At 53.6% G+C, this 24,347-nt stretch overlaps 5 protein-coding genes across 5 annotated transcripts; 2 read left to right on the forward strand and 3 right to left on the reverse strand.

Annotated features, from left to right (window-relative positions):
• Positions 1-426: 426 nt before the first annotated feature.
• SPBR_08411 (mitochondrion biogenesis protein) lies at positions 427-1,965 on the reverse strand (the record flags this gene model as incomplete). The annotated part of the gene is made up of 2 exons (XM_040766649.1): positions 427-1,617; positions 1,819-1,965. 2 exons carry the CDS (start codon positions 1,963-1,965, stop codon positions 427-429), a joined length of 1,338 nt encoding a protein of 445 aa, XP_040614560.1.
• Positions 1,966-2,867: 902 nt separating this feature from the next.
• Positions 2,868-5,453, forward strand: SPBR_08158 (ATP-dependent RNA helicase DDX10/DBP4; the record flags this gene model as incomplete). The annotated part of the gene is made up of 1 exon (XM_040766396.1): positions 2,868-5,453. One exon carries the CDS (start codon positions 2,868-2,870, stop codon positions 5,451-5,453), a length of 2,586 nt encoding a protein of 861 aa, XP_040614561.1.
• A 6,500-nt stretch (positions 5,454-11,953) lies between these two features.
• On the forward strand, positions 11,954-13,055 carry SPBR_08894 (uncharacterized protein; the record flags this gene model as incomplete). Its single annotated transcript, XM_040767020.1, has 3 exons — positions 11,954-12,012; positions 12,072-12,948; positions 13,011-13,055. The coding sequence occupies 3 exons, from the start codon at positions 11,954-11,956 to the stop codon at positions 13,053-13,055; spliced, it is 981 nt and encodes a 326-aa protein (XP_040614562.1).
• A 2,920-nt stretch (positions 13,056-15,975) lies between these two features.
• Positions 15,976-19,740, reverse strand: SPBR_08096 (uncharacterized protein; the record flags this gene model as incomplete). Its single annotated transcript, XM_040766334.1, has 1 exon — positions 15,976-19,740. The coding sequence occupies one exon, from the start codon at positions 19,738-19,740 to the stop codon at positions 15,976-15,978; it is 3,765 nt and encodes a 1,254-aa protein (XP_040614563.1).
• Positions 19,741-22,639: 2,899 nt separating this feature from the next.
• SPBR_08514 (uncharacterized protein) lies at positions 22,640-23,854 on the reverse strand (the record flags this gene model as incomplete). The annotated part of the gene is made up of 1 exon (XM_040766752.1): positions 22,640-23,854. The coding sequence occupies one exon, from the start codon at positions 23,852-23,854 to the stop codon at positions 22,640-22,642; it is 1,215 nt and encodes a 404-aa protein (XP_040614564.1).
• Between the last annotated feature and the right edge of the window lie 493 nt (positions 23,855-24,347).

Consider the following 24,347-nt stretch of genomic DNA (forward strand, 5'->3'; position numbering starts at 1 on the left):
GTACAAGTTTGGCGACGGACGTCGCGAGAGAGCCCCTGGCGAGACCGGCGGTCGGGCGCTTCCACCTGGCTCACGTTGTTTGTTGTTGGCTGTTTCTGAAAGGCCATCGCTATTTTTGTAATTTCTTTCTGTCGCGTTATTTCTGCGCGCCATTTCAAGCTTTGCGCGTTCCAACATTTTTCATGTCGATATATCCATTTTCACCGAAGCCATTGTTCACTTTGGGCGGTAGTTTTGCTCTTCTACAACATGCCAGCCACGTATTAGTTGCTGGAGCGTTTTTAATAAAGCCTGGTTTTTCATAGTTTGATTCATGTTTTCTATTTCTTGAACATCAGTGTTTTATACAAAATCTATGTACAGTGCCTTCTCGGATTTTCTTTTGACAATCGCTAATATTACAGTTCGCAGGTAAGCCAACGCTGCCTACCGGAAAGCAAGCACCAGACCGCCGACAAAAACAGCTCCCGCGATGGCACTCTGCAGTGCTACGATGGACACATCTCGCATCCGCACGTTGACCGTGCGTTCGCTGGCAATATCCTGTGCCCATGCCTTCCACCGGACAGGATCGGGTCCAAAGGCCACGACATCATGCCACGATGTTGGCCAAGACAAGGTGAACAGCTGCAGCCGGAGAGGTGGCGAGGGGAGCGCGTCGGCGGTGGGTGTGAGGGTAGGCTGCTCTGCCGAGGAGAGTTCTACTGCTGCTACGTCGGCATCGCCGGCAAGCGGGGTGTCGGCCGGTCCTGTCGTCGATGCAGCAGCGCCCGAGACGGTTGCCAGCGCCGCGCGCACGTCCGCCAGCTCCTTGCGCACATCCTCCAGGACGCCCGACTCCGCCTCGGCAATGCCGCGCATCAGGCGCCTGCGCCGCCACGGCTCCGCAACGACTTGCAGGATGATGAACAGGACCACGTTGAGGCCCATCAGGCCCCAGGTGCCCCAGGTGCTCTGGCGCCGGATCCGGTCGCTCCAGACCTGCTCCTCGTGGTACCGCTTCAGGATGCCCGAGGTCAGCGCCGCGCTCAACCGCGACTCGTCGGCTTCTGCCTCCTTGAGCTGCTCCACGGCGCGCTGCGCGCTCGTCTCCAGCTCGTGGTCCTGGCGGTACAGCACGGTAAACCGTTCGAGGTCCGGCGGCGCCCAGCTGTCCTTGCGCGCCAGGAGGGTCGTGACTTCGCGCTGGGTGGCGGCGCGGCGCTCGTTGACGGCCTGGTACGCGCGGCGGGCGACGCGCAGGTCGGCCTGGGCGGTGGCCAGGTCGGTCTCGAGCCGGGCGTTGTTGGCCTTGATGTGCTCGATGGCGGTATAGCCGGTGAGGTCGTTCAGCGTCTGGGAGGCCGACACGAAGCGCGCTTGCAGGTCGTCCATGAAGCGGCTGAAGCGGGCATTGAGGGCGGACCGGCGAGACTCGACAAACGAGGGGAGCGACGAGGACGAGGACGAGTCGTCAGCAGCGGTTTCGCTCTTGCTGTTGGCTGCCGCTGGTGGCTGCTTGGCCGTCGCTGACGCGCCCTCCTTCTTGACCTTGTCCGTCTCGGCTGTTTCTGCGTGTGGTTGTGGCTCGTCCGACTTTGGGGCCGAGGGCGCATCTGTGTTGGGCAGCGGCGGTGGCTGCGAGGAGGCCGGCAAAGGTGATTCCGGTGGCGGCGGAGCATGTATGATGGATGGTAGGGGGTCGTCTTTGGGCGGCTTGTCGGAGGAGGACGAGTACCACCGGCCCGCGGGATGGTCGCATCTGGGACGAAATACCGCGCGAGATGCACTGCCGCTCCTCGCTACAGACATCGCCATGCCTCGTTGCGGCACACTTACCACGTGCCTGGCTGTCCGTGGTGGCCAAACACTTGCAAGCTCCAACGTCGTCCTACCCGGCATCGCCGCACTCCGCAGCAACGTCGTCTTCAACTGCCGGCCCATCCGTCCAGCGGCCGCCGGACGGGCACCTGCCCAGGCTGCCATGCCTGCACAAGCGCCAATGGCGATCGAAGCGACTCTCTTATTTCGTCGAGCCGTCGTGTCTATTCCATCAGACAGGCTGGGCCTTGAGCTGCTCGCGTGAACCTGCGAAGCTTCGCCGTCCGAAGTCCAGGTCGTCTGCGGTTGAAATTGCGGGGGAAATGGAGCCGTTGGGGCTCATGCGGCGAGGTATTTTGGAAAGGAGAGGGCGTGCTGTGGTCGATGCAGTCGTGTTCCAATCGTCATTCAGGTTGGACCAAATACACTGCCGCCGTCTTGTCGCGCATGACAAGCAGTCGTCTAGCTTGTTGGTTCCTGGTTCTGGTCGATTCGTTTTCCCGGCCTCGGGCCGTGGGCTTCTCGTCGGCATTTAGGCCCTGAATTAGCGGCGAGCCACAGTGTACCGCGCCCACCTCTTTCGGGGCAGTCTACCGCAACTGTGGCGGCTGAAGAAATCGAGATAAAGGTTGAAGAGCTGGTGGAAAGTCTCTCGAACGTCTGTGAAAGGACAGAGGACTTGTTAAATTTATTCGATTTTTGACGCAGTGTTTCACCTTCGTTTGTATCCGTACCGACATATAACTGTCGCCAGTACTTACAGCACCTACAATGCTGAAGACGGTGTTATTTGCGCGTTGGTGTACCAAGTAAGGAATCAGCGCGCAGGCCGGCCTTCACCGCCCAAGTCGAGTGGACACACCATGGGCCCATAATTTTTGAGAGTGCCCCACTAAAAAGTAGAATACGGCAGAAAAAGTTGGAAGTTTTGATGCACTCGTTGGGAAGTCGCAACCGCCTGGAAAACACCTTAAGAGAGGCACACTCTTTGGCTTCGTCTCGTCCTTCTCGCCCTATTGACCACCACGACAACCGCATCTACACATCGCAACGGCACTGTTGCGACCATGGCGACTCCCAACGGGAAGTCCTCGACCCGCAGGCAGCCGCGGCCGCAAAAAGTCGACCGCAAACTCAAGCGCAAGCGCGAAGTCGAAAGCATCGAAGCCCTCCAAAAAGCCGTCGACGAGCTCGATCCCAAGACCATTCCGGCCCAGTTCACCGAGCTTCCCCTGTCGAAGCCCACCGCCGCTGGCCTGCGAGACTCCCACTTCGTCTCCCTGACCGACATCCAGGCACGTGCCATCCCCACCGCCCTCAGAGGATCCGACATCCTCGGGGCCGCCAAGACTGGCAGCGGCAAGACGCTCGCCTTCATCGTGCCCGTGCTCGAGAAGCTGTACCGCGCGCGGTGGACGGAGCTGGACGGACTGGGCGCTCTGATTGTCTCTCCGACACGAGAGCTGTCGGCGCAGATTTTTGAGGAGCTGCGCAAGGTGGGACGGCACCATGGCTTCTCGGCCGGTCTGGTGATTGGTGGCAAGAGTCTGCAAGAGGAGGCTGAACGGGTTGGGCGGATGAACATTCTTGTCTGCACGCCGGGCCGGATGCTGCAGCACCTCGACCAGACGGCCACCATGGACGTCAACAACTTGCAGATTCTCGTCCTGGACGAGGCGGATCGCATCTTGGACATGGGCTTCAAGGCGGCCGTCGACGCCCTGGTCGAGCACCTCCCTCAGTCCCGCCAGACACTTTTGTTCAGTGCCACTCAGACCCGCAAAGTGTCTGATCTCGCCCGCCTCAGTCTCCAGTCACCCGAGTACATTGCCGTGCACGAAGCCGCGGCCGCGGCCACGCCCAGCCAACTACAGCAACACTACGTCGTCACACCCCTCCCCGAGAAGCTGGACACGCTCTACGGCTTCATCCGGTCGAACCTCAAGTCCAAGATGATTGTCTTTTTCTCGTCGGGCAAGCAGGTCCGCTTTGCTTACGAGGCCTTCCGCCAGATGCAGCCGGGTATCTCGCTGCTGCACCTGCACGGCCGCCAAAAACAGGTCGCCCGTCTCGAGATTCTGCGCCGCTTCGCCGCTGCGAAGCACGCATGTCTCTTTGCCACAGACGTCGTCGCCCGCGGCGTCGACATTCCTATGGTCGACTGGGTCGTCCAGGTCGACTGCCCCGAAGACGCCGACACCTACATCCACCGCAGCGGCCGGACGGCGCGGTACGAGAGCGCCGGCAAGGCGATCCTATTCTTGGACCCCAGCGAAGAGGCCGGCATGATCAAGCGGCTGGAGCAGAAAAAGGTCCCCATCAAGAAGGTCAACGTGCGCGAGACGAAGAAGCAGAACATCCAGGACCAGCTGCAAAATATGTGTTTCCAGCAGTACGATGTCAAGTACCTGGCGCAAAAGGCCTTTATCTCCTACACACGGTCGGTCCACCTGCAAAAGGACAAGGACGTCTTTAAGCTGGACGAGCTGGATCTCGATGGGTTTGCAAAGTCCCTCGGCCTCGCGGGTGCGCCGCAGATCAAATTCCGCAAAGGCGACAAGGGCGAGGACCTGAAGACGATCAAGAACCGGTCGCGGGCGATGTTGTCGAGCGGCTCCGAGGACGAAGAGGCGTCAGACGGCGAAGGCGGCCTGAAGACCAGGGACAAGAGCAAGGACAAAAAGAAGAACGAGGTGCGCACCAAGGCGCAGCGCATGTTTGAGCGGACCAACCAGGACGTGCTCACCAAGCACTACCAGAACCTCATTGGCGAGGAGGGCGACGAGGCACCAGGGACAACCGACAATGCCGACGACGCCGACTTCTTTGCCGCCAAGCGCGTCATGGACGACGATGCCCTCACGCAGGCCGCCGGCCTGCGCGGCCCCAAGGGCAGTCAATCCGCCGCCGCCGATCCCTCCAACTTTACCACTGCCAAGGTCCTCCATCTCGGCGGCGAGCGTGATCTCGTTATCGACTCCAAGCGCCGCGAGAAGCTCCTCAAATCCAAAAAGCAGCTCCTCAAGTTCCAGGGCACCGGCACCAAGATGGTGTTTGACGACGACGGCAACGCCCAGCCCCTCTACCAGCTCCGCGACGAAGCCCACTTCCGGGAGCAGGGCGCACCCGAAGCGCAGCGCCAGCAATTCGTCCAGGCCGAAGCCGACCGTGTCCGCACGGCCGATGTCGAGGACAAGGCCCTGGCCAAGGCCAAGCGCCGCGAGAAGAAGCTCAAGCGCAAGGCGCGCGAGCGGGGCGAGGCGGCCGAGAGCGACGGCGACGCCGACGGAGACGGAGGCGAAGACGAAGACGACGTGCACGGCGGCGCTTACATTGGCGGCAGCGGCCAGTTTGGCGACGACGGCGACGACGGCCTGGCACTGCTGCGGTCCCTGCCCATGGCCGGCGAGAACGGCGACGGCAGCGAGTACGACAACGGCTACGGCTCAGAAGGAGATGCACCTGCACCCGCCAAGAAGAAGCAGAAGAAGTGGTTCCAAAACGACAGCGACGTCGACAGTGACGGCCAGCAGAGGACGACCAAGAAGGCCAAGACGTCCAAGAAGGACAAGCACACGGTGCTTGAGATGGACGCCATGCCGGACAACCTGGAAGACCTGGAGGCCTTGGCAACAGGTCTGTTGGACGACTGACGCGGTTGAGGTGGTGGTCACAATACTTTGGCATAGCATGGGTTTTGGTACATCTAGATTCAATAGGAGTTTGTCCTTTTCTTTCTTATCTTAGTATACTCTGAAGTCCGCAAGTGAGAGGAGCCTCGTGTTCCTGATGATTTCCAGTGAAGACCAGCCACCATCGGTGAACTTTGTAAATTGGAGCCATGCCAATACGATCCGTGTCATCGCCAAGTGTGTCCGAGCACACGCCGTGGCCAAGCCTCCTTGTCGGCCCAAGACGGTATGCAGTTGTCGTCACAAGACGAGCAACGCTGACGACGACGTCAAGGATGAGCGTGGTTGCTTATTCGTATGAGCGAACTGGAACGTATCTGAAGGATGGCGGCTTGATAGTGGAAGGAAGAGCTACCAAGAAATACCAATACGATTTGTACTTGCTTTACAGATGAGCCTACCAAAGTACAAAAGACCTGGGATGGCAGGTGGTCGTAAGGATAGGGCCGAAAAGAGATGCTGGTGTGGGGTTGTTTATTTTGCTATCTTCAATAGCTGAAAACCAGGACAATGACAAACCAAAAAAAAGGGACGAAAAATAAATGTGGCCAAAAGAAATAATATTCCAAGGCCAAGCCCTTTGGTTTCGGTGTACCGCCGCGAGGGGGCTGGTTTTGATTCGTGTTTCTGCCCACTCGCCCCCTCGAGCAGAAATAAATCCTGGGTCACTTGGATTGTCTCTTGGGGGGCTTGGCTCTTTTTGGCTGCATCGGCATGTTGGTAGTGTCCGCCGCGCAAATGCAAGAGGCTGCAGGTGTCAACGCATGTACTGTACTTTGATTTCTTCCTTGTTATTTTTATCTTTTAGGTTCGGATCTGCCTGCCCTCCCCCGGTGATGAACCAACCTCTTTGCGAACACGAACCGACCTTAAGAACTGCCAGCGCGAGGATCCCGGGGGAGCCAACGCTTTGCAGCGTTGCAGTGGACATGGCGAAGAATACGGAAAACGTAGATTAATCGCCCCCTCGCTTCGGCCTCGGCCTCGACCACCTATCGTCTTATTTTGTCCTTTACGTCCCATGTACGTATTTCACCTCTTCTACTTTGTACTAACTTTGGTATCTTCACTCGGGCCTTCAGATGACTCTCCACGTGAACACTCCGTATTACTCCGCTTTCATCAGAGCCCATCAAAAAGTGCCTTGGCATGTCTGTTTATTTATTTTAGGCACTCCAGAAAAGTACTCCAGTGAGGAGAAATGGGCCCAGCGGCTGAGGCCCCGTCAAGCTTTTTGCTCTTGAGGTGAGCCAGAGAACAGCCTTAAGTTGGCCATTAACGTCGGGTTTGGAGAGGTCCGATGCCTGGGATCCCCGCACAGGGCGGGATGTTACGTTGCGACATGTTCGTGTTTGGCTTGTTCTAGGCTGGGCATTGTTTTATTTATATTCCAAAAAAGAAGAAAGAAAACAAGTCCCACAAACACAGATAATACAATAGTTTCCAACGTGTTAGGGTACCAAAACAACGTCTTCCCCATCTACAACAATAATTGCCTCCCGATGCTATTATGGCTCTGGCCATTCGCATGAGACCTATACGTGAGAATAGTGAAATATACTTTCACAGGGACGCACATCATTGTTCGAGATAATAACATCATGGCTGGCAGTTCATGCTCAGACTTTCCGAGATTTAGAAGGGCCCGGGGCCAACGTTCCATGTCGGGCAAATCAGGGAGAGCATATGGCAGTTCGTCCTGCAGCAGCTCCATGTCTCATAACCTTAATCCAAGACAAAGGATTTTACCCCGGATCTTTGATCAGGAAGACTGCAAAGCAGCACAACGAGTATACGGTGAGGAACAATTGAACCGGAACCTCTGCCGGCCCTTTGTTGTGGCCCCTTTTCTGTCGGCGATTATCACCAAGAACTCCCTTCCCGCTAGACGAAGGCGGCCCGCTGCGAGGAGCTAGCAGATACCGACGTCAGTGATGGCCTGGTAACTTGGCTCATATTGACATTTCGAAGTAGTGATTCTCTTGTGAAACTATCATATACATAGATCGTACTGTGAAAATATAGTCAATGTACGGCGCAGTTAACAATGCCTCGTCCCTAAGAAACTGAAAAAAATGCGCAGGCCCATAGGGGTCCAAGGAAAAGCAGAGTGAAAGGAATCAACATATTGCGATGAGCCAGCTTGATACAAAGATCCTACCGGGGAAGATTGTCGAGAGATACAGTTTGAAAAGGGAAAACTGAAGCATGCCGCCCGGAGAGGAACCGAAAGGACCTCCCTCTTTTTCATTATCCCTATTTTCAACAATTTGAAACCAGGCGCAGGCATGCCATAAACCTCGCGTAAGGCAGACCGACGCCGGCGTCCCGATATATTATGTGTATCGTGTGAAGCTCGAAAATATGATTGCGGCCCCGCAGCTGGCCTACCGGGTTCATCGGTTCGACGTCTTGGCTCTATGGCTGTTTTGAATTTCCAATTTATTTTCCCAGCGACCTGCGGCACAGGCGGGCTAGAAAATTACGACACAAAAGTACACGTCTCGTGCCTTTACTGTGAGATGATTGTACGCTAGTCTCTCTGTTCTATATAGAATTTTTACATTTTTGCAAGCCAATCTTGCACAAACGACATATAGACTTGGGGTGTGAGAACTTCCAAAGTCAATGCTGAGGCGCAAAGAGATGGACCGTGGGACTTACGTATTCATTATAAAACAGACCGAGTTAAGAGGCTGTGTTGGGCGGTCTGTTCATCGGGTCTGCCCAGGATTCTGTAGTTTGCTGAACTTGGGCTATGTCTACGAGATTCGACCTGTGCCTTTCGGTACACACCTGTCCATGGCATGGCATATCATCGCCGATTGTGTTGCCTATCTGCAACTCTCTCGTTGTACACTGAGGTATTGTGAATTCCAAAACCAAGGGGAAAAGACTCCAAATGGACTTCTGAGAAGCGACCGCTCAAGATATCATAGATGTAGACTGAGATGTGCCAAATAACACGGCATCCTAGAGGAAAGGACGTGTACAGTTAATACTTTGTGAAATCCCACTACCGTACAAGGATGTATACACGGCTACTACAAGCACATGTGAGCCGATGCCACGATTATGTGACAACGCTACCTTGTTGATTTAACGAACTGCTACTAAGCGCGACCAGTGTAAGTCAAGGCGCCGAGCCTCATTTCTGTGAAAGAAAGGGGCTCACAGATGGTCGATATAGAATATTAGCAGAAGGGAAATTCTAGGTCGATAATATTTGCCTGTGAGCTTAAACACGCAGGTGAAATGCTCAAAAATTCAAGCCGGGGTAGGTACTGGCACTATTTTGACTTACAGTCTCCCAGTAAGATTTATGCCTGTTATTTAGTTTTGTACAATTATTTCATTATCGATGTTTTCCTTCTGTTTGAACTTCTGACATTATTTCAATGAGATATCCGCTGGCGTAGCGGTTCCCCAAACGGAAAGTTCATCCTGCCGACAACCGACAGCCGTCGATTTCACCTTCGCGCTTTCCGCTTGCCCTCCTTCTGTCTAGTAATTGCAACCTTGGACACTACCTCATACTTTTGTCGTACACGCATCGAAACTGGTAATCATAGCTCCTTCCTTGTTTGTCGTTGCATGATCTGTTTTTGGAACGCTCCTGCTTACGATTCACATCTACACCGGACGAAAATGTAACAGATTACGTACCCACACCAAACCTTTCCCAAGATACCAAGACAATTCCGGAGAAAACCACCTCACACGACATGGAAATAAATTAAGTATAGAATTTCTATTTGTGGTCGCTCGTGCTCCATTTCCTGCCTTCGCAGTTCGCGGGAGGAAATTGGGCGACAGTCTTCTGGCAATTTTGGCCACCAAGACCGATGCGGAAAGTGCATCCCCCCACTGCCACCAAAAAGAGTGAGAGCGAACAACAAGAGGCCAAAAAGACGGCATGAACAATTTTACAACTCTCGGCAGGGGAAGGAGCGATGCGGACAGAGTCTCGAGAAACTGACGGTGGTGAAAATTAAAGAGACGTGTTAGAAGTGGACTTGCGGATATGCGCTGCGCCGCTAGAAAAACTGGTACCTCTTTACCACGTCAGTTCAGTCAATACGGGCTACAATTCATTGAAAAAAAAAAGAAAGAAAGAAAGAAAGAAAGGCACGGTTGCATCTTGGCTTCTGTCATCTCATCTGAAGCGCTCTTTCTTGTCCATTTAACCCCCAAGATCATTCTTTCCCTTTGGATTTCATGATGTGCTTCGCCGTAGCCAGGGAAGGAAGGCGCGTCTCAGTTTGTTAACCCGTTCTTGACTTGGAAACATGTCTGCCGCGCCGATCAGCGAAGAAGGCAGGAACATACTGCATCGCGACTTGCCACTTCCCAAAAAGGTAACTGGACAATAAAAGGGGCAAGTGAAATAAAAGACAAAAAAACACAAGCACAAAACTCAGCACGACTCGCCTAAAGATCGAGTTCTCTTTTATCAAACTTTGCAAATTGTCGACATTACAACATCACCAGACACACGACCCTCTGCACCATCACCAATCTGCCCCGTGCGCACACACGAGTGGTCACACCAACGCAAGAAGAACGTCGATTGCAAACGACGTAATGCCACAAACGGACGTGACCACATCGACACCGTTTCTCTGCTTCTGTGGTTTTCTTTAATATGCGCTGTCCAAGTCTTTCGGTACGAAGCTTGACCTGCCTAGATGGGTCATGATCCCGGGTCAATCCAACCCGGTTAATACCTGCGCAATCTAGCCGACTGGACTGGCCAAATGCCACCTCTTGTCTCTTTGCCTGGTGCCGCTTCAATTCTGGCCTCACTGCCTGCCATTTCAACTGGACTGCTTCCCCTCATTGTCTTTATCCCTCGTCTTGGCCTTCTGCTTGGCCGCTATTTCTTGTCTGCCGCATCTCCTCCAGCCAGCCCTTTCTCTGCCGTATTCGTTCCATTTAATATATATCATGACTTCCGAGTGGCCCGTTACCTCCATCGTCCATTTTGGCGGCTGTCCCGTTTTAGGCCACCCGCCATCTGCGACGGGAAAAGGGGGTAGAAGGTGGTGGTACCTTCTCTACTTCGCTATGCATCCTGTGTTTGCTAACCTGCCACGGTACCCAGGAGCCTGTCCCTCTCGACACCCTGTTGCTCGCTGTCCCCCTTTTAACCTGTTGACGACTTCATCCACGACCACACGCATCCTGAGATGCGGCCTAAACGCCATGGTGACCCATCGCGCCCCATCTGTCCTTCCAAGTTAGCCCACCTCCCATCCCGTCTGTTATCACCATTGAAGTCGACTGTGTTTCTTCCATCCCCACTCCCCCAATTTCCGCAGTGATTTCACATAATTTTCTCTCACATTTTCCCACAAGTCATGCTCGAGAATTCGACTAAAGGTTGCCAAAAAGGTCCAAGAGTACCCATCCTCCTGGGCAGCCAAGCTATTGCGGCCTGGAGTCTGGAGTGCAGCTTCTGGCCAACACCATCATCATCCCCAGAAAAGGCTTGCAAATGCCGGTGTACGCTTTAAGTTTTAAGATGCACCCGGCGCGGGAGACGCCGTGGGGAAACAAAGGTCCTTCATTCCGCTGTCGATGTTGGCTCTGAGTCTGGGCAATTTCTTCACCTTCTGCACCCCTTGAAATACACTCGCGGCTCTACGTTTTATGTGCCTTTGCATTCAAACGTCAGCAGAGCTCACATGCCTTCCCCATCTGTGCTGCTTCCCCGTGATCCGCTTGCCTCGAAGTCTCACCTCTTGCCATACTGCCTAGGAAAAGAAGACCAAGGCATGTTGCGCCTCTGACGGTGAGTGCACGGTTTCGTCTGTACGTGACGCTTCAGAAATCGCAGCCCCCCTCATTCATACTTCCCCTGTATTATTTCCTTACTTCTATTAAACATCCTGCCCCCATTCACACCGTCTCCCAGCCATTACACCACCGCCACCATCCGCAACCTGCCATCGGTACAAACCGCGGGCGAATGCAAATCATTTAAGTCGTTCATCCACAAAAGGCGGAGGGTATCCCCGTTCGGAAAGATTTTCACTTTTTCACCCCAGGCAATACAGAATTCAACGTCTCGTGTCGACAACCGGAACACGATGTAGAAAGGATCCAGATTGGAGACGACTACAAATCTACGACCGAAGAAACTAGGGTATCGAAGACATACGCTGACGACAGCTTCATCAACAACATATAACGGTCTCAGAACTCTACGCGTCTCCTCAATACGACACCGGTTGTGATTCAGTCGTTCGGGTGTCAACATTCGAGCTACAGTCCAGAGCACAGTCAAGCCAGCACAGAAACTGGCCGCAAAGGCGCTCCTTCATCATCTTTGAATTTTGACGCCTGCCCTTGGTCCTTTGCTTTTTTTCACGTGTGGCGAAATTCAAAGGACAAGAAAAGGGATAGACTACGGCCAGAAAGCATGTTACTTTGCTTGTTGATCCTTGCCACTGCCCAAGATGGATATTCGAGCTTCGAATGGTGGCCTGGGCCTCGCTCAAAACACAACAACTTGCCCGTAAGTATGCCTTGAACTGCACGTTATGGCAACAATTCACTCCAGCTGACGGTCAATAGTTACGAAGAGAAGGTCGTCACCGACCCAACGACTGCTCGCATTGTTCTCACATTTCTGCGCGAGTTTGTTGAGCAGAAGATAATCTACTCGCACAGCTCACAGGGCTACTACTGCCCAATGACAAAGTGCGAATCCTCGTTCACAGAGCCCCTGTTACTTATCCAGCACCTATTTACGTGTCCGGAGCTCGGAAGGGGCGAGTTTGAGTGTTGGAAATGCTGCAGCTGGCACCGCTTCCCTACGACGGAGAAGGAGTGGACTGAATGGGCAGGCTGGAAGTCGACAGCAGTAGGCTTTCAAAGGAAACGGAGCCTTGGATCGAAGATGAAAGAAACATTGACAGATACCCTTACGCTTCGTCGACGAAACTCGAATCGCAGATTCTCAGTGTCCAGTGCTGGCCCTGTGGGAAATGCCGGCCTGGATCAGACGCCCAATCCAACGTCCACATCCTCGATGATTTCATCTCCAACCTTGACCGGCACAACAGCTGATATGGACGGCATCGCCTCGACCATCCACCACTCGGGAAAATTTCTAGCTTCGACGGATGCCTGTGAATGGAATCAATTTCTCGGCCTAGACCAAGCACAGATGCTCTCGCCTCGTTCAATACAAGAGTTGCAGACGGCGTACAGAGTTGACCAGCAGATGGTGCCCACATTTTCACATCCCCCAGGAGCAAACCTTGGGCTCGACTCTACACCTGGGACTGCAAATGCATCGGGGTATACGTGCACATTCGACGAAGGATGTTTTGTCACGAGCGAGCACCACCACCACCACCATGGAATCGGTGTGAAGCCGGGGTCAGGAGCGGGAATATCTACAATGGCTGCTGCCTGCTCATGTGACAGCTTCGGCAATGCAGGAGCAGTAAGCAGTAGCATGGAAGACCGAAGCGCGTCTATGATGTGGTCAACAGACATAGACTCTAGCGACACAAGCAACATTTCCTCTACCCGGCCATCGACAACGTTTGACCAGACTCCATCACTTCCTTCATCGACAAACACATCACAGGGATCATTATTCGCGGCACAGATCCTGCCTTCGTTCTCACCAGATGCTGCTCAACTTATTGCTGCAGGTTTTGCAGGTGAACCGTCGGCAAATGTATCGTCAGATATGTGTTCTTTACAGTCGCCCCCATCCACCGCACCTCTTCTTATGAATGAGAGAGTAGGCACGAGTGTATTCTCACCAATATCGCCTTCAAAGGGGGACGACCGCCTGACGGTGCCCAGTTCCTTTGCGTCAACACCGGCATCAGGAGACTTCGACCAAAGCGAGAATCTCATATTGGACGAGCGACATAACTGGTATCATAATAATCAAAATGCAACTGCCTCCGTCGTATTGGCTCCTGTCCCCAGCGATGGTAGCCTCGATCATATCCCGGGACCTGTCCTGACCACAGGACCTTCACTACCTTCTACAACTACCACAATATCCAACCCAATGCACAACGCACCGACAACTTTTGAAAATTTAGCGAATCAACAAACACCTCACAATCTCCATCAAATAGATTCAAATCCACATGACTCACTGGCGGTGTCAATGGATATTGACATGGATGGCTTGCCAAGTCGCCCACTCCAAACACCAACTCGACCTGTTAAACAGCAAGTCGCATCTTTCATGCAAAGGCCTCCATCCATGGCATCAGGCCATCTTCCAGCCCAACGCCCCCAGCAACACCGAGACACCTACCCACACCAGATCGGTCCACCAACCATCCCAGTTGCGGTCCAGGAGCCCGCGACACATATTAACAGCCAAAAACCGCTTCACAGCGGGCTTTTCCCTCCATCGTCTTCTCAAATGTCATCGTTGACAGCTCATGCTACCAATCCGCGATTTGAATTCACTGGCGCAGGGGTATCACAAACAGGGAGCAGACCAGTCAGCCACCAGCGCCATCCATCCAGCTCAAGGGCATCATTACAGCCGCCGAAGACACCTACGTCGACCATCGACGATGACATCGATCCCGAGGACTTGGTATGCGACGAATGCAATTGGAAGCCTCGAGGCGTCCGTGAGAACCTACGGGGATACTTACGCAAACACAAGAACGTTCATAAAGGCCTCCGTCTTTCTTGTGATATACCCGGCTGCAAGAAGAGTTTTAGTCGACTTGACAATCTCAAAACACATCGCCGTGACAAACATGGAATCGACGAATCCACAACTATCTCAAAAGCAGCGAGCACAGCATCCGTAAACTCTACGGGTGCCTTAGCCAGTGGACAAATCGCGACCGGTGGCATCAGCGCCCTTCCAGCCAAACGAGTCATGACTATGAACGACTACAAGAACGATAGTCTAGCCGTCGATGGCCTAGGTGCCATGGTGCCCGTGTCAATGGTATCTACAACGGCACTTCCTCCACAGTCCCAGAACGTCCTTCAGGCTGCAGCCAGCGTCGCGCAAGCTCAAGTCCAAGCTCAGGCACAAGTACGCCAAGCACAGCTTCAAGCCCAGGCGCAGGCACAAGCACAAGCACAAGCACAAGCACAAGCCCAGGCTCATCTACATACCCAATTCGACCAGGGTCATCTCGTGATGCAAGACCATACTCGTGGCACTAGCCATGCTCATCCACACGTGCAGGTAGCGAATATGCAAGCCCAGCAAGCCCAAGAACTGGCACAGGCACATGTTGCACAAAGTCAAACTGAGCTTTCTCGTTCTGATTCCAAACGACAGAGGGAGAGCCTCGATCACGGAGGCTACCGTGGCGTAAGAGGCGAACATGCAGCACTTTGGCCGCTCATGCAGATTTGAGAGCCTGCATCGTGTCCAGCAGCATCACGAACACAGTTTTATTTTCTGAGCACATATTTCATTCTCGTTCTAGTTTTGACTTCACTTCAGCCCTCTGCTAAAGCAACACATCCACTCGTTTATTTTTTTTTTTCTTTCGCCTATTTTTGCAATTTATTGTTACCACTCTTTTACCGTTTTTCCTTTGTTATTTCTTATTTATTTATATCTAACACCAATGCTGCATTGTCTGCAAGTCCATTCGCTTTGTCGGTTTCGAAACACATTTTCAGTCATGTCTCGAATTTTTCGTCATTATACCATTTTACATCCAAGACGCATATAGCAAGCTCTCGCTTCTCCTAGTTTACAATTTTATATTTTCTAAGCAGATTTCCTGTCGAGGCAAGGCCAACTATACTTAAACACTTGCCTGGCCATGGTATTTGTTACATAAAATATCATGCCTATTTTGGACCTTCCATTTTTTAAGATGGGTCCTGGACTGCAACGATATTCATTTGGTTTTCCACGTCCGTTGCCTTGTTTTGTGCTTTCTTCTCACATAAAGCAAACAAAACGACACTTGAAAATTTCAAGAAATGAACTTTCATATGTTAATATTTCTATTCTCAACGAGAAAAATGCCAATAGATACACAACAAATTCGGCCGTTACAGGCATGACCATCTGGAAAAGATGCAATAGGTAAGAAAGTGGGTTGAACAAATCATTAATCATTAAAATTTGTGTCGTTGTCTCATCTGTCTAAACGGGAAAATATTTTGTGGACGCATGCCTGGAGCACAATAATTGGCGGCTGGAACACGCCGCAAGCAATTTGGAGTGTAATGCACAACAGCCGCCGAGAACATTCCCCCGCCGCCCCAACAAAAAAGTGAAAAATCCAAAAGACAGGTCATCAATCGTAAAGAGCCGAATTTTTAATGCAGAACGTAAGAATAAAACAATAAAATCTTCTAAAAAGATACGAACTTGCGGTAAAAAGACATCGAAATGCTTTGGGTACAGGGTATACGCAAAAGAGACAACATCCGAAAGCGGTGTAAGAAAAAAAAAACGAAACAAATATGAACACAACGCATACGTGGAAGCCCAACGGTTTCCCATTTAGCCGTCGACTTCAGTCATGGCGAACTCGGCATGGCCGCGGCTTTGGCGGTAGGTCTCGTTCCAGCCCCCGTCCCAGCCTGGTGCCGGGTGGCTGTTGTGCGGTGGCGGGGCATGTGGGAACATGGGCGGCATCTGGGGTGCCATTTGTGGTAGCTGCGTCTGTTGAGGATCAAGTGGTTGCTTCACATCGCCTGGCCAGCCCCACTCGGCAGGTGTTGCCCCCTTGGAAACTGAAGCGCGTCGTGGCTGGTCGTAATAAGGGTGAAAGGCGTTGCGGTATGGCGGCTGTGAGGGCTGCTGTTGGTGCGATCCACCATGCATATTGGGCGACCCTCTTGGCTCGCGTCGGTCTCGATCGTCGCGCTCCCAGCCCCGAGGCGGCGAGTCGTCCGGGTGGTAGCGAGGACGCTGCTGTCGCTGCTGTTCATGGTACTGGCGGCGGCGGTCTTGCGTATGGTAGGGCGGGCTGAGTGACCGGCGCCGCGGTGGGTAGTCGTCGTGGTACGGAGCACTTGTCACTGGGCCACGGTCATCGTAGTCGTCGCTGTAGTAACGGCGATCGCGCGGATATCGGTGGTCATAGTCGTCGTAGTTGTCGTCTTCACTGTACCCAAAGACTGCATGTCCGTCATCGTGATGGTCATCACGACTGCCCCGGTTGCGATAGCGGTTCCATGGCTGAGGCCTTGGCGGAGGATGTGCACCCGAGTCTTGTGGCGGAGGTCCGCGAACCGGCTTGGCGTGATCGTCCCCCCGGATCCAGCTTGAGCTCCGTTCTGCTGCAGCGGTCGGACCACTTCGAGGACCGTTCATCCTTGTTGCCTGAGTACCGACCCAAGGAGCGGCTGGTGGCGGCATGCCCAAGCGCTCGTTCCAAAAGGATGCCCACATCGAATCTATGGTAGCATCACCAGCACCAAAGCCAGTACCGACGGCACCCATGCCCATATCAACGTTGAGTCCATAGCCTGTGGCTTCGGGACCACCTCTGGGTTGTGTCTGGTATGGATAAGAGCCCATCATGGGATGCGGCGGTTGCGTGAAGTATGGTATGCTAGTAGAACCTGGAAAGCCACCAGGACCAGCAGCGCCACCAGCTCCTAGTGGACCTGGCTGTGGCGCCTGCGAGTGTATGTGAGCAGCCGGTGGTGGGACAGGCGCCTCGCCAGGGTGTGGGATGTGCGGCGGTGTGTCTGGGGGTGTAAAGACTTTGTGCTCGGTATCGGGCGAAAATTGCGTCTCATTGCCGTCGTCGTTGGCATTTTTGTCTTTGTCATTCTTGCCATCGTTGCCTTCGTCGGCACTCTCATACTCGCTATCGTCCCTATTCTCATTCCTTGGCTCTGTCTCGTTGTGGTCCCCCTCCGCAGTCAGCGCCCTGGCCTTAGCGTTACGTGTGTTCTTCGCCGTCTGCTTGGCTTTAGACTTTGTCTTCGATTTGGACGTTTCTGCTTCAATAGCATTATCATCTTCTCCGGCCGCAGATGGAGGAGTTGGTGGCGTAGGCAGGACAGGGGCTACCGGGGGCGAGGAAGCCCCGTTAGCTTGACCAGCGGTTTTCCCAGCAGACGTGCTGACATTCCCATTCCGTTTTTTGCCCGAGTTGTTTGACAGTGGCAGAGCATCTCTGATATCGACCGTCTCAGCGTCTGAGTAGTGCTTCTCAGCTTCGTCCTCGGTCTCAGCAGAAGCCTTCCCGTCGCCCTTTTTGGTAGGCTTCGAGGACACAGCAACGGGCTTTTTAGGGCGGTACACGGCACGTTCAAGGCTCAGCTCCGGTCGTGCTTGTGTGTCGTGCCCTCCGTCGGCCGTGCCTTTCCCGGGGGATGTCTCATCGCCTATCTTGTTGCCTGAGCCGTATTTTTCGTTCTCCTTGTTGTCGTTGGTCCCTTGAGAGTCATCGCTCTCCCTCCGGCGGCGGCCAGTTAAGTCGCGTCGCCTATTTACCGGGGACTCATTATCAAATTGGCCACCTTCCTCGAACTTGCCATACGCAGCCGGTCGGCTTCGAGGCGCAAGACTACCACCACGGTCCATCTCATGACTTGGTGCGTCACGATATGATCGTTCAATGGATTCTCGCCTTATGCCGGGGAACGGTCGGCTTGGCGGGAGGCCGTCAAAGAGGTCACTAGGTCCGTGGGTGTCACCCGTGGCTCCACGAGGTGAGAAAAATGACTGTGGTGCTGCCATGTATTGTGGATGAAGTGGGTAGAAACCGATAGGGAGCATCGCAGGCTGGGGTTGCATAAATGGTGGCATATCAAACGAAGCACCAGGCGGTGTTTGGTAGGCCATAGGATTTGCTGGAGGATACGGGAAGTGCGAGGCGCCAAATGGCTGGCCTCGCCCATGAGGTATGAAAGATTCCGGAGACGGGTATGGTGGTGGGAGATCGTCGTGATCTTGCTCAAGGTCGTATTGTCCAATCTTGGCGTCCCGGGATTTGCCTGGCTCGGTCTGCGTCGCTGCTGCCTTGGGAGTGTCGGCTTGATGCGCGGGTGTTGCTTCGGGAGCGCCACTGGCATCGGCTATGAACCCGCCTTTCTTTGTGCCCGCTGTATCAGTGCTGCTAGCATTCATGTCCTCCATGGCCTTTCTCTCTGAATCTTCGGCCGTATTATTGTCAGTTGTTCCAATGTCCCTGTCGTCTGACGGACGTTCAGGTTCGGTAGGCTTCGTGGCGACTGCTTTGGCCTTGCCCTTGAGCTTGGCCAGTTTCTTAGCCGCCTTCTTCGACAGAAAAACAGGGGCAGGTTGTGGTTCTGGTTTTGGTTCTGTAATAGGCTCCCCTCTTTCTGTACTGGGATTGCGCTTATCCTTTGACACACCTTCTACTGCTGTATTTCCGTCCGTTGGCTCTGCCGCAGCTGCATCTGCAACTGCTGGTTTTTCGTCTGTTTTTGGCAGCACAGCCTCTTCGAGAAGCCACTCAACAAAGTGGCGTGGGAGTCGCTCGGCACGGTCGCTTTCTTTGATTCTATCTCGCAGATTCTCATAGATCCAGTCGGCCGCGTCAACTTTGACCTCGACGAGCGCCTTGCTCTTGGACTTTCCCTTCTTAGAATCCCTGGGATACGGGGCAACAGGGGCAACATAGAGTAAGGAGCCTGGTCCTGTGACGGGCTCTTCGTCATCACTCTGATCGTCGTCCTCGGGACCAGCAAGCCTTTGCTCAATCGTCCGGACATAAATAATGACGGCACTGGTCAGCGTCTCGGACGCAATGCGAAACCTGTTTTGATTGTTAAGATTGGCGCTGTCGTCGCTGCCATGCGCCTGTGATGTGACCAACCGGAACACGGTCGCCAGAAGAGCAAGAGTGTTGCGCATCCATTCCATTTCTGTAAAACGCTCCGCGGCGCCCGAACCGGGGAACAGTGTCTTGAGCCGTCCGAGTTTGTTACTCGACTTGTTTGAGTTCAGCTTCTTGCTGCTGCTGGGTATCTTGCCACTGACAGGAGCTGGATTATTGTCGCCCAGGCCTTCCAGGAAGGCCGTTTGTACCATATGAACACGGTGGATCAAGGCGCCGACACGCTCCAGGCATGGTGGTGTCAATGATACCAAACTCGAGCTAGACGGAAGTGCCGATGCGAGATCGGCCAATGTCAGGTTGATGTCGACAAAGGCCTGTGCAATGCGGCCAATCTGGCACTCGACGCTGGGATACTCAGAGGCGAGACAGTATAGATCTTTGGCCAGGTTGACACCCAACTCGGCGGCGTCTGAAGCGCTTTTCGCGACGAAAGATGAATCCATGACTTGTCATAATTTTTCTTTTCAGGAGAATTGATCGAGAGATGTGAGAGATGTGTGCGTGGCACGACAAAGACCGAGAGTGCGCTTTGCTGACCGTAACAGCGAGCAATGGGATACCTTTCCGGATCAAACGACCAGCGCCTTGGGCGAAAGGAGACAAGAGTGAGAGATGTAGTCTTGTAATAGAGACGAGGGATTTGCTGAGGTGGGGGAGACCAGAGTCGTCGCGCGAGTGAGTCGTCGATGCGCGCTGGCAGTGGAGGCGGAAGAAATGAAAGGAGATGAGGAATGCTGTACGGGAGAACCCACGCAAATGAAATGGAAGAATTTCAAAAGCCACAAACATAAAATGTACACCCCTCTCGTATTTTCCCCAACAGCCAGGACGAATTGGGATAAAAAGGTATGACAGAAAATGGAGAAGTAGGACAGAATAAAGAGCCGAAAACTTACAATTTAATGCGCAGTCTTGCTCATTGATGTCCAACTGTGGTCTGTGAGCCCAGCGGAGCGGCTTCGGTTCCCTTGTCTGGGTTTGGCCCCATCATGATCTGTCCCTTGTTCCTGCAAACCAGCCCATCCATATAACATAAAACTACCGGCGGCCCACAGTCCTGCCAGTGCCTCATGAGAATGGCCGCTTGTCCGTTTCCCTTTTCCTTCTCGCCCCTTTCGTCCTTGATTCCCGAACCCTGTCAGCCCTGGTTGGTTCTTCGTCATCTGTCGTTGACTCGTTTGCTTGGCTGTGATGTGTGGGCGCTCTTTGTCCCGGCTCCCCTCGCTGGCTTCCCTTGTTTATTTTCATCCATGCTTGCGTTTCATCCCTGTCCACCCATCTTTCCGGAACATATTAAAGTGGGCAATGTGCATGATGGCACGGGTAGTGACGCAGCCAACGAGAAGTGAGACGGCGGGGCGCGAAGCAGAAAGCGGTGCGCGAGTTAGGACACACACACCAAAAAAAAGAAGAAAGAAAGAACGAGACAGCAGATGCAACGGTCTCATCACACTCAAACCCGTAGCACGCGAAGAGGAGACAAAACAAGACCTGAGGATTCTCAGAGTGACACGACAAAAGGCCGAACGAACAAACGACGAGACGGCGACAGGGCAAGACAAACCGTACACGACGTAAAAAATGGTGACAGCAGCCGAAAAGGGTGATGTGTTTTAGCCCGCCCAAAGTGCACAGCAGCAACACCAGTTGGATCAGACGCCGATGACGTGGCAGTCGAGGAATGTGGATGAGTTTTGCAAAGAACAAAGTGCTAACACGAAATGAACACCAGAGAACAAGAGCACAAGAGCACAAGAGCACAAGAGCACAAGAGCACAAGAGCACAAGAGCACAAGAAGCACAAAAGTCAAACGAGCACAAGAAACCACGAGAGGGCGGTGCGAAACAAAGTGCTGGACGGAGCGGACGGTTGGACTGCAGAGACGAGAAAACGTAAACAAACGGCGAGCGCATGACTGCAACCTTCGCGCGTTTTCTCCTATCAATTCAATTGTTTTCCCTCTTTGATGCTTTCGTAGTGTTACCGTCATGCGTGTCTTGGCCGTCTTCACGTCCGTGTCTTCCAATCGTTGCGCGTGCTTTTGGCTTTGATGGTGGCCTTTTGTTGTGCGCTCGCGGCCAATCGCTGTCAAGGGAGGGATGCAAGGCAATGAAATTTGAACATTTGCCAAGGGCAGCATGAAAGCTCCCGACAATAATTCGACGGAAGGGATTGTGTATTGAAGGGATGGGGCAGCTATGCATTGCATATGCAGGTGGGATGCAGCAAGGGTTTTGATCCACTGGTGCTACCGCGCGCCTCGGAAATGGCAGCTTTGCGTGAGAGAAGTCTGCATCGTTAGATTCGTTTGCTCGTGAGTTGGAACATCGATGCGAATGCAAACGACAGACAAGGTAATTGTCGCGTTCATGTAAAAGGGCAAGCCAAACCGTAAACAATGGGACGGCAAAAAGGGGGGATATGATGTCGAACATTACTTCCGTGGCTGCGGGCTCTTGGCCTGGTCTGTTGAGACCATGTTTGGCCGTTTGCACTTTCCGAACCCAGGAAAAGCGGCATGCAACCCAAAATGTTCTGGAAGGAGCGTGCGCGCTTAAAACAAAAGGAGAAAGAGCGGACGGAGAGAAAATCAGGAGGAAAACGTTACGAAGCACGGGAAGGAGCGGATCAAGTTCCAGGTGGGTGAGGGGACTTCCAGAGCCCTGCTTGAATTGGCTACAACAACGATACACGATAAGCCCGGGCGCTACCACACTACTGGGCCAGGCCACTGCAGTCAAGTAACTGTCTGTTCAGCGGCCTTTGGGCGATCTAATTACATTTTATCTCCAAATTAGCACAGCGCCGGTCGTTGAGGCCGTAGCTGCTGGTGATGACAACCCTCAATAGGACGTTCGAGGACGGTCATGTCGGTGATACGGACAGTAAGTCGTAGGGATTTGCCATGATGCTGTCCAGGTTGATGAATGCATTTGGCACAAAGTCAGTGTAATTCGCAAACATACCCGGCATGTTCAATAGTAAACGTGAGACGTTCAAAGTGTTGCCTTGATCGTCCGCTTGGCTGGCTTTCGACTCGCCGGTACGGTCCAACTCAACGTGGCAATTAGGTGGGTGAGGCGTGAGGCGTGATCCAACGATACAATCTGCTTGTATGAAAAGGTGCAGGGCGTGGTTAAAAGTTAAAGACATTTTGTGAGCAAGTGCGTTTTTGGAGTGTTCGTCTTACAACATGCCTGTGGCGGTTGTCAAAGAGAAACCTGCGATCCGAAGTCGTAAACAATTTGCTTCCATAATGGCATAGCTCAGGTGAATTCAAATTACAAAAGGCACCTGGCATGGTATCTTAAACGTTTCTTCGTCCCTTTCCGCCATCAATATTAATGCCTGCCTGCTTCCCGTGCCATACGACTCTCCTCTGCGACACCGCCATCCACCGTGTCCATGATCGTCTCAAAGACAGGCCTTGGCCGCCATCCCAGCCGGTCCTTTGCTTTTTCATTGTTCGTGACAAGCGCCGGACCCAAAAGCGGCGACACATTACGACCACCACTGCCGCCAGCACCACCAACCATTGACGCTGCCCTCGCCACCCAATTTGGAACACTGATCGACGGCACCTTGCGGGCCTTTGCGAGCGCCGGTCGCTCTTTGCGGATGGCCATGGCGATGCTCGACAACGACACGGGCCGGCCATCGGCGGCGGCCAAGAAGCGTTGGCCGCTGGCGGTCTCCTCTGACGCGGTCATGGCCCGCACGTGCAGGTCGGCGAGGTCGCGGACGTCCACGACACCCAGGTGGAGGTCGGGCAGGGCAGACCACGTGCCGTCGAGCAGGTGCTGAATGGCGTTGGACGCGGGCGGCGGCGGGAGGCCAGGAAGTGTCGGGCCGTACGTACCCACGGGGTTGAGGACGGTCAGCTGCAGCTTGTTGCCGTGACGCTCACCGCCAGCGGGCAAGCCCTGAACATACTCCCAGGCGGCACGCTCGGCCTGAAGCAAGCCGCGGTGGTAGGCCGGAAGCGAGTTGTTGTTGTCGACCGACCATTCGATTTCCGTGAATACGCGGCTGCTCTCTTGGGGATGGCCGTAGCCAATCGTGGCAAACGACGACGTCAGGATGACACGGTGGACGGTCGTCTCCTGGGCCGCACGAAGCATGCGCAAAACGCCATCCTTGGGTGCATCGCCCGACAACGCATGGTGGAGATATGTGCAGCCGCGGACGGCATCGGCCCAGCCGTTATCGGAGGCGAGGTTGGACGCAAAGAAGTGGAGCCGAGCAAGGTAGCCGTCAACGTCGGCACCGGCCGCTGTCAGGGCGATGCCCAGACTCTTGCGCACATTGTCCTCCTGTGACAGGCTGTCCAGAGTTGTGCGGACGGCGTAGCCAGCCGCGAGCAGTTGGAGGATGAGATGCGACGCAAGGAAGCCTGATCCCTCCGTGACAAGGACGATGGTAGCCGAGTTTGCCTTGGCATGTGCCGCATCCGTTACGCCACTTGACGTGTCGACGATGTCGTCCGGGGGATGTGCTTCAAATGCGCCGGGCGCACGTCCGGCCGGATGGCTGTGCGAATCGGATGCTGGGGCCATTTTGGCCTCCACAATTCGGGTTGGTCCAGCTCAGTCAAGTTGCAGCTAGAATGAAGCATTTCCAAGACGGCACAACGTAGGTGCGCTCGGATAAGCTCAAAAGATCGTGCCAAGAAGGCTTACCTGCAAGCAGTTAGCATGACTCAAACGCCATCTCGGGGGTCACATCTCGAGCTGCTAGACTTCTGTCATCTTTCAGGATTTCAGTATCCGTGTGATGATACCTGACGATAACACCAAAAACTGCGAAAATACACCTAAAGGGCACGCACTCCGTCTACGTATTTTAGACATTCTGTCCTTTGTCATTTATACTTGTTTCTGTCACTCCTAGCTTTGAATGCAACAGTATTAAATTTTCAGTCTGGGCATACACCGTTCACACACATTCCATTCGACGTCTTCCGAGCTACGAAACGGCGCCGACGAAAACCCAGCCACGACTTGGCTCAGCGAACATTCTTGATAACGACGGGTTTCTCCTTTGGCACAC

The sequence above is a fragment of the Sporothrix brasiliensis genome, assembly GCF_000820605.1.
Source record: "Sporothrix brasiliensis 5110 chromosome Unknown Cont22, whole genome shotgun sequence".
NCBI lineage: Eukaryota > Fungi > Ascomycota > Sordariomycetes > Ophiostomatales > Ophiostomataceae > Sporothrix > Sporothrix brasiliensis.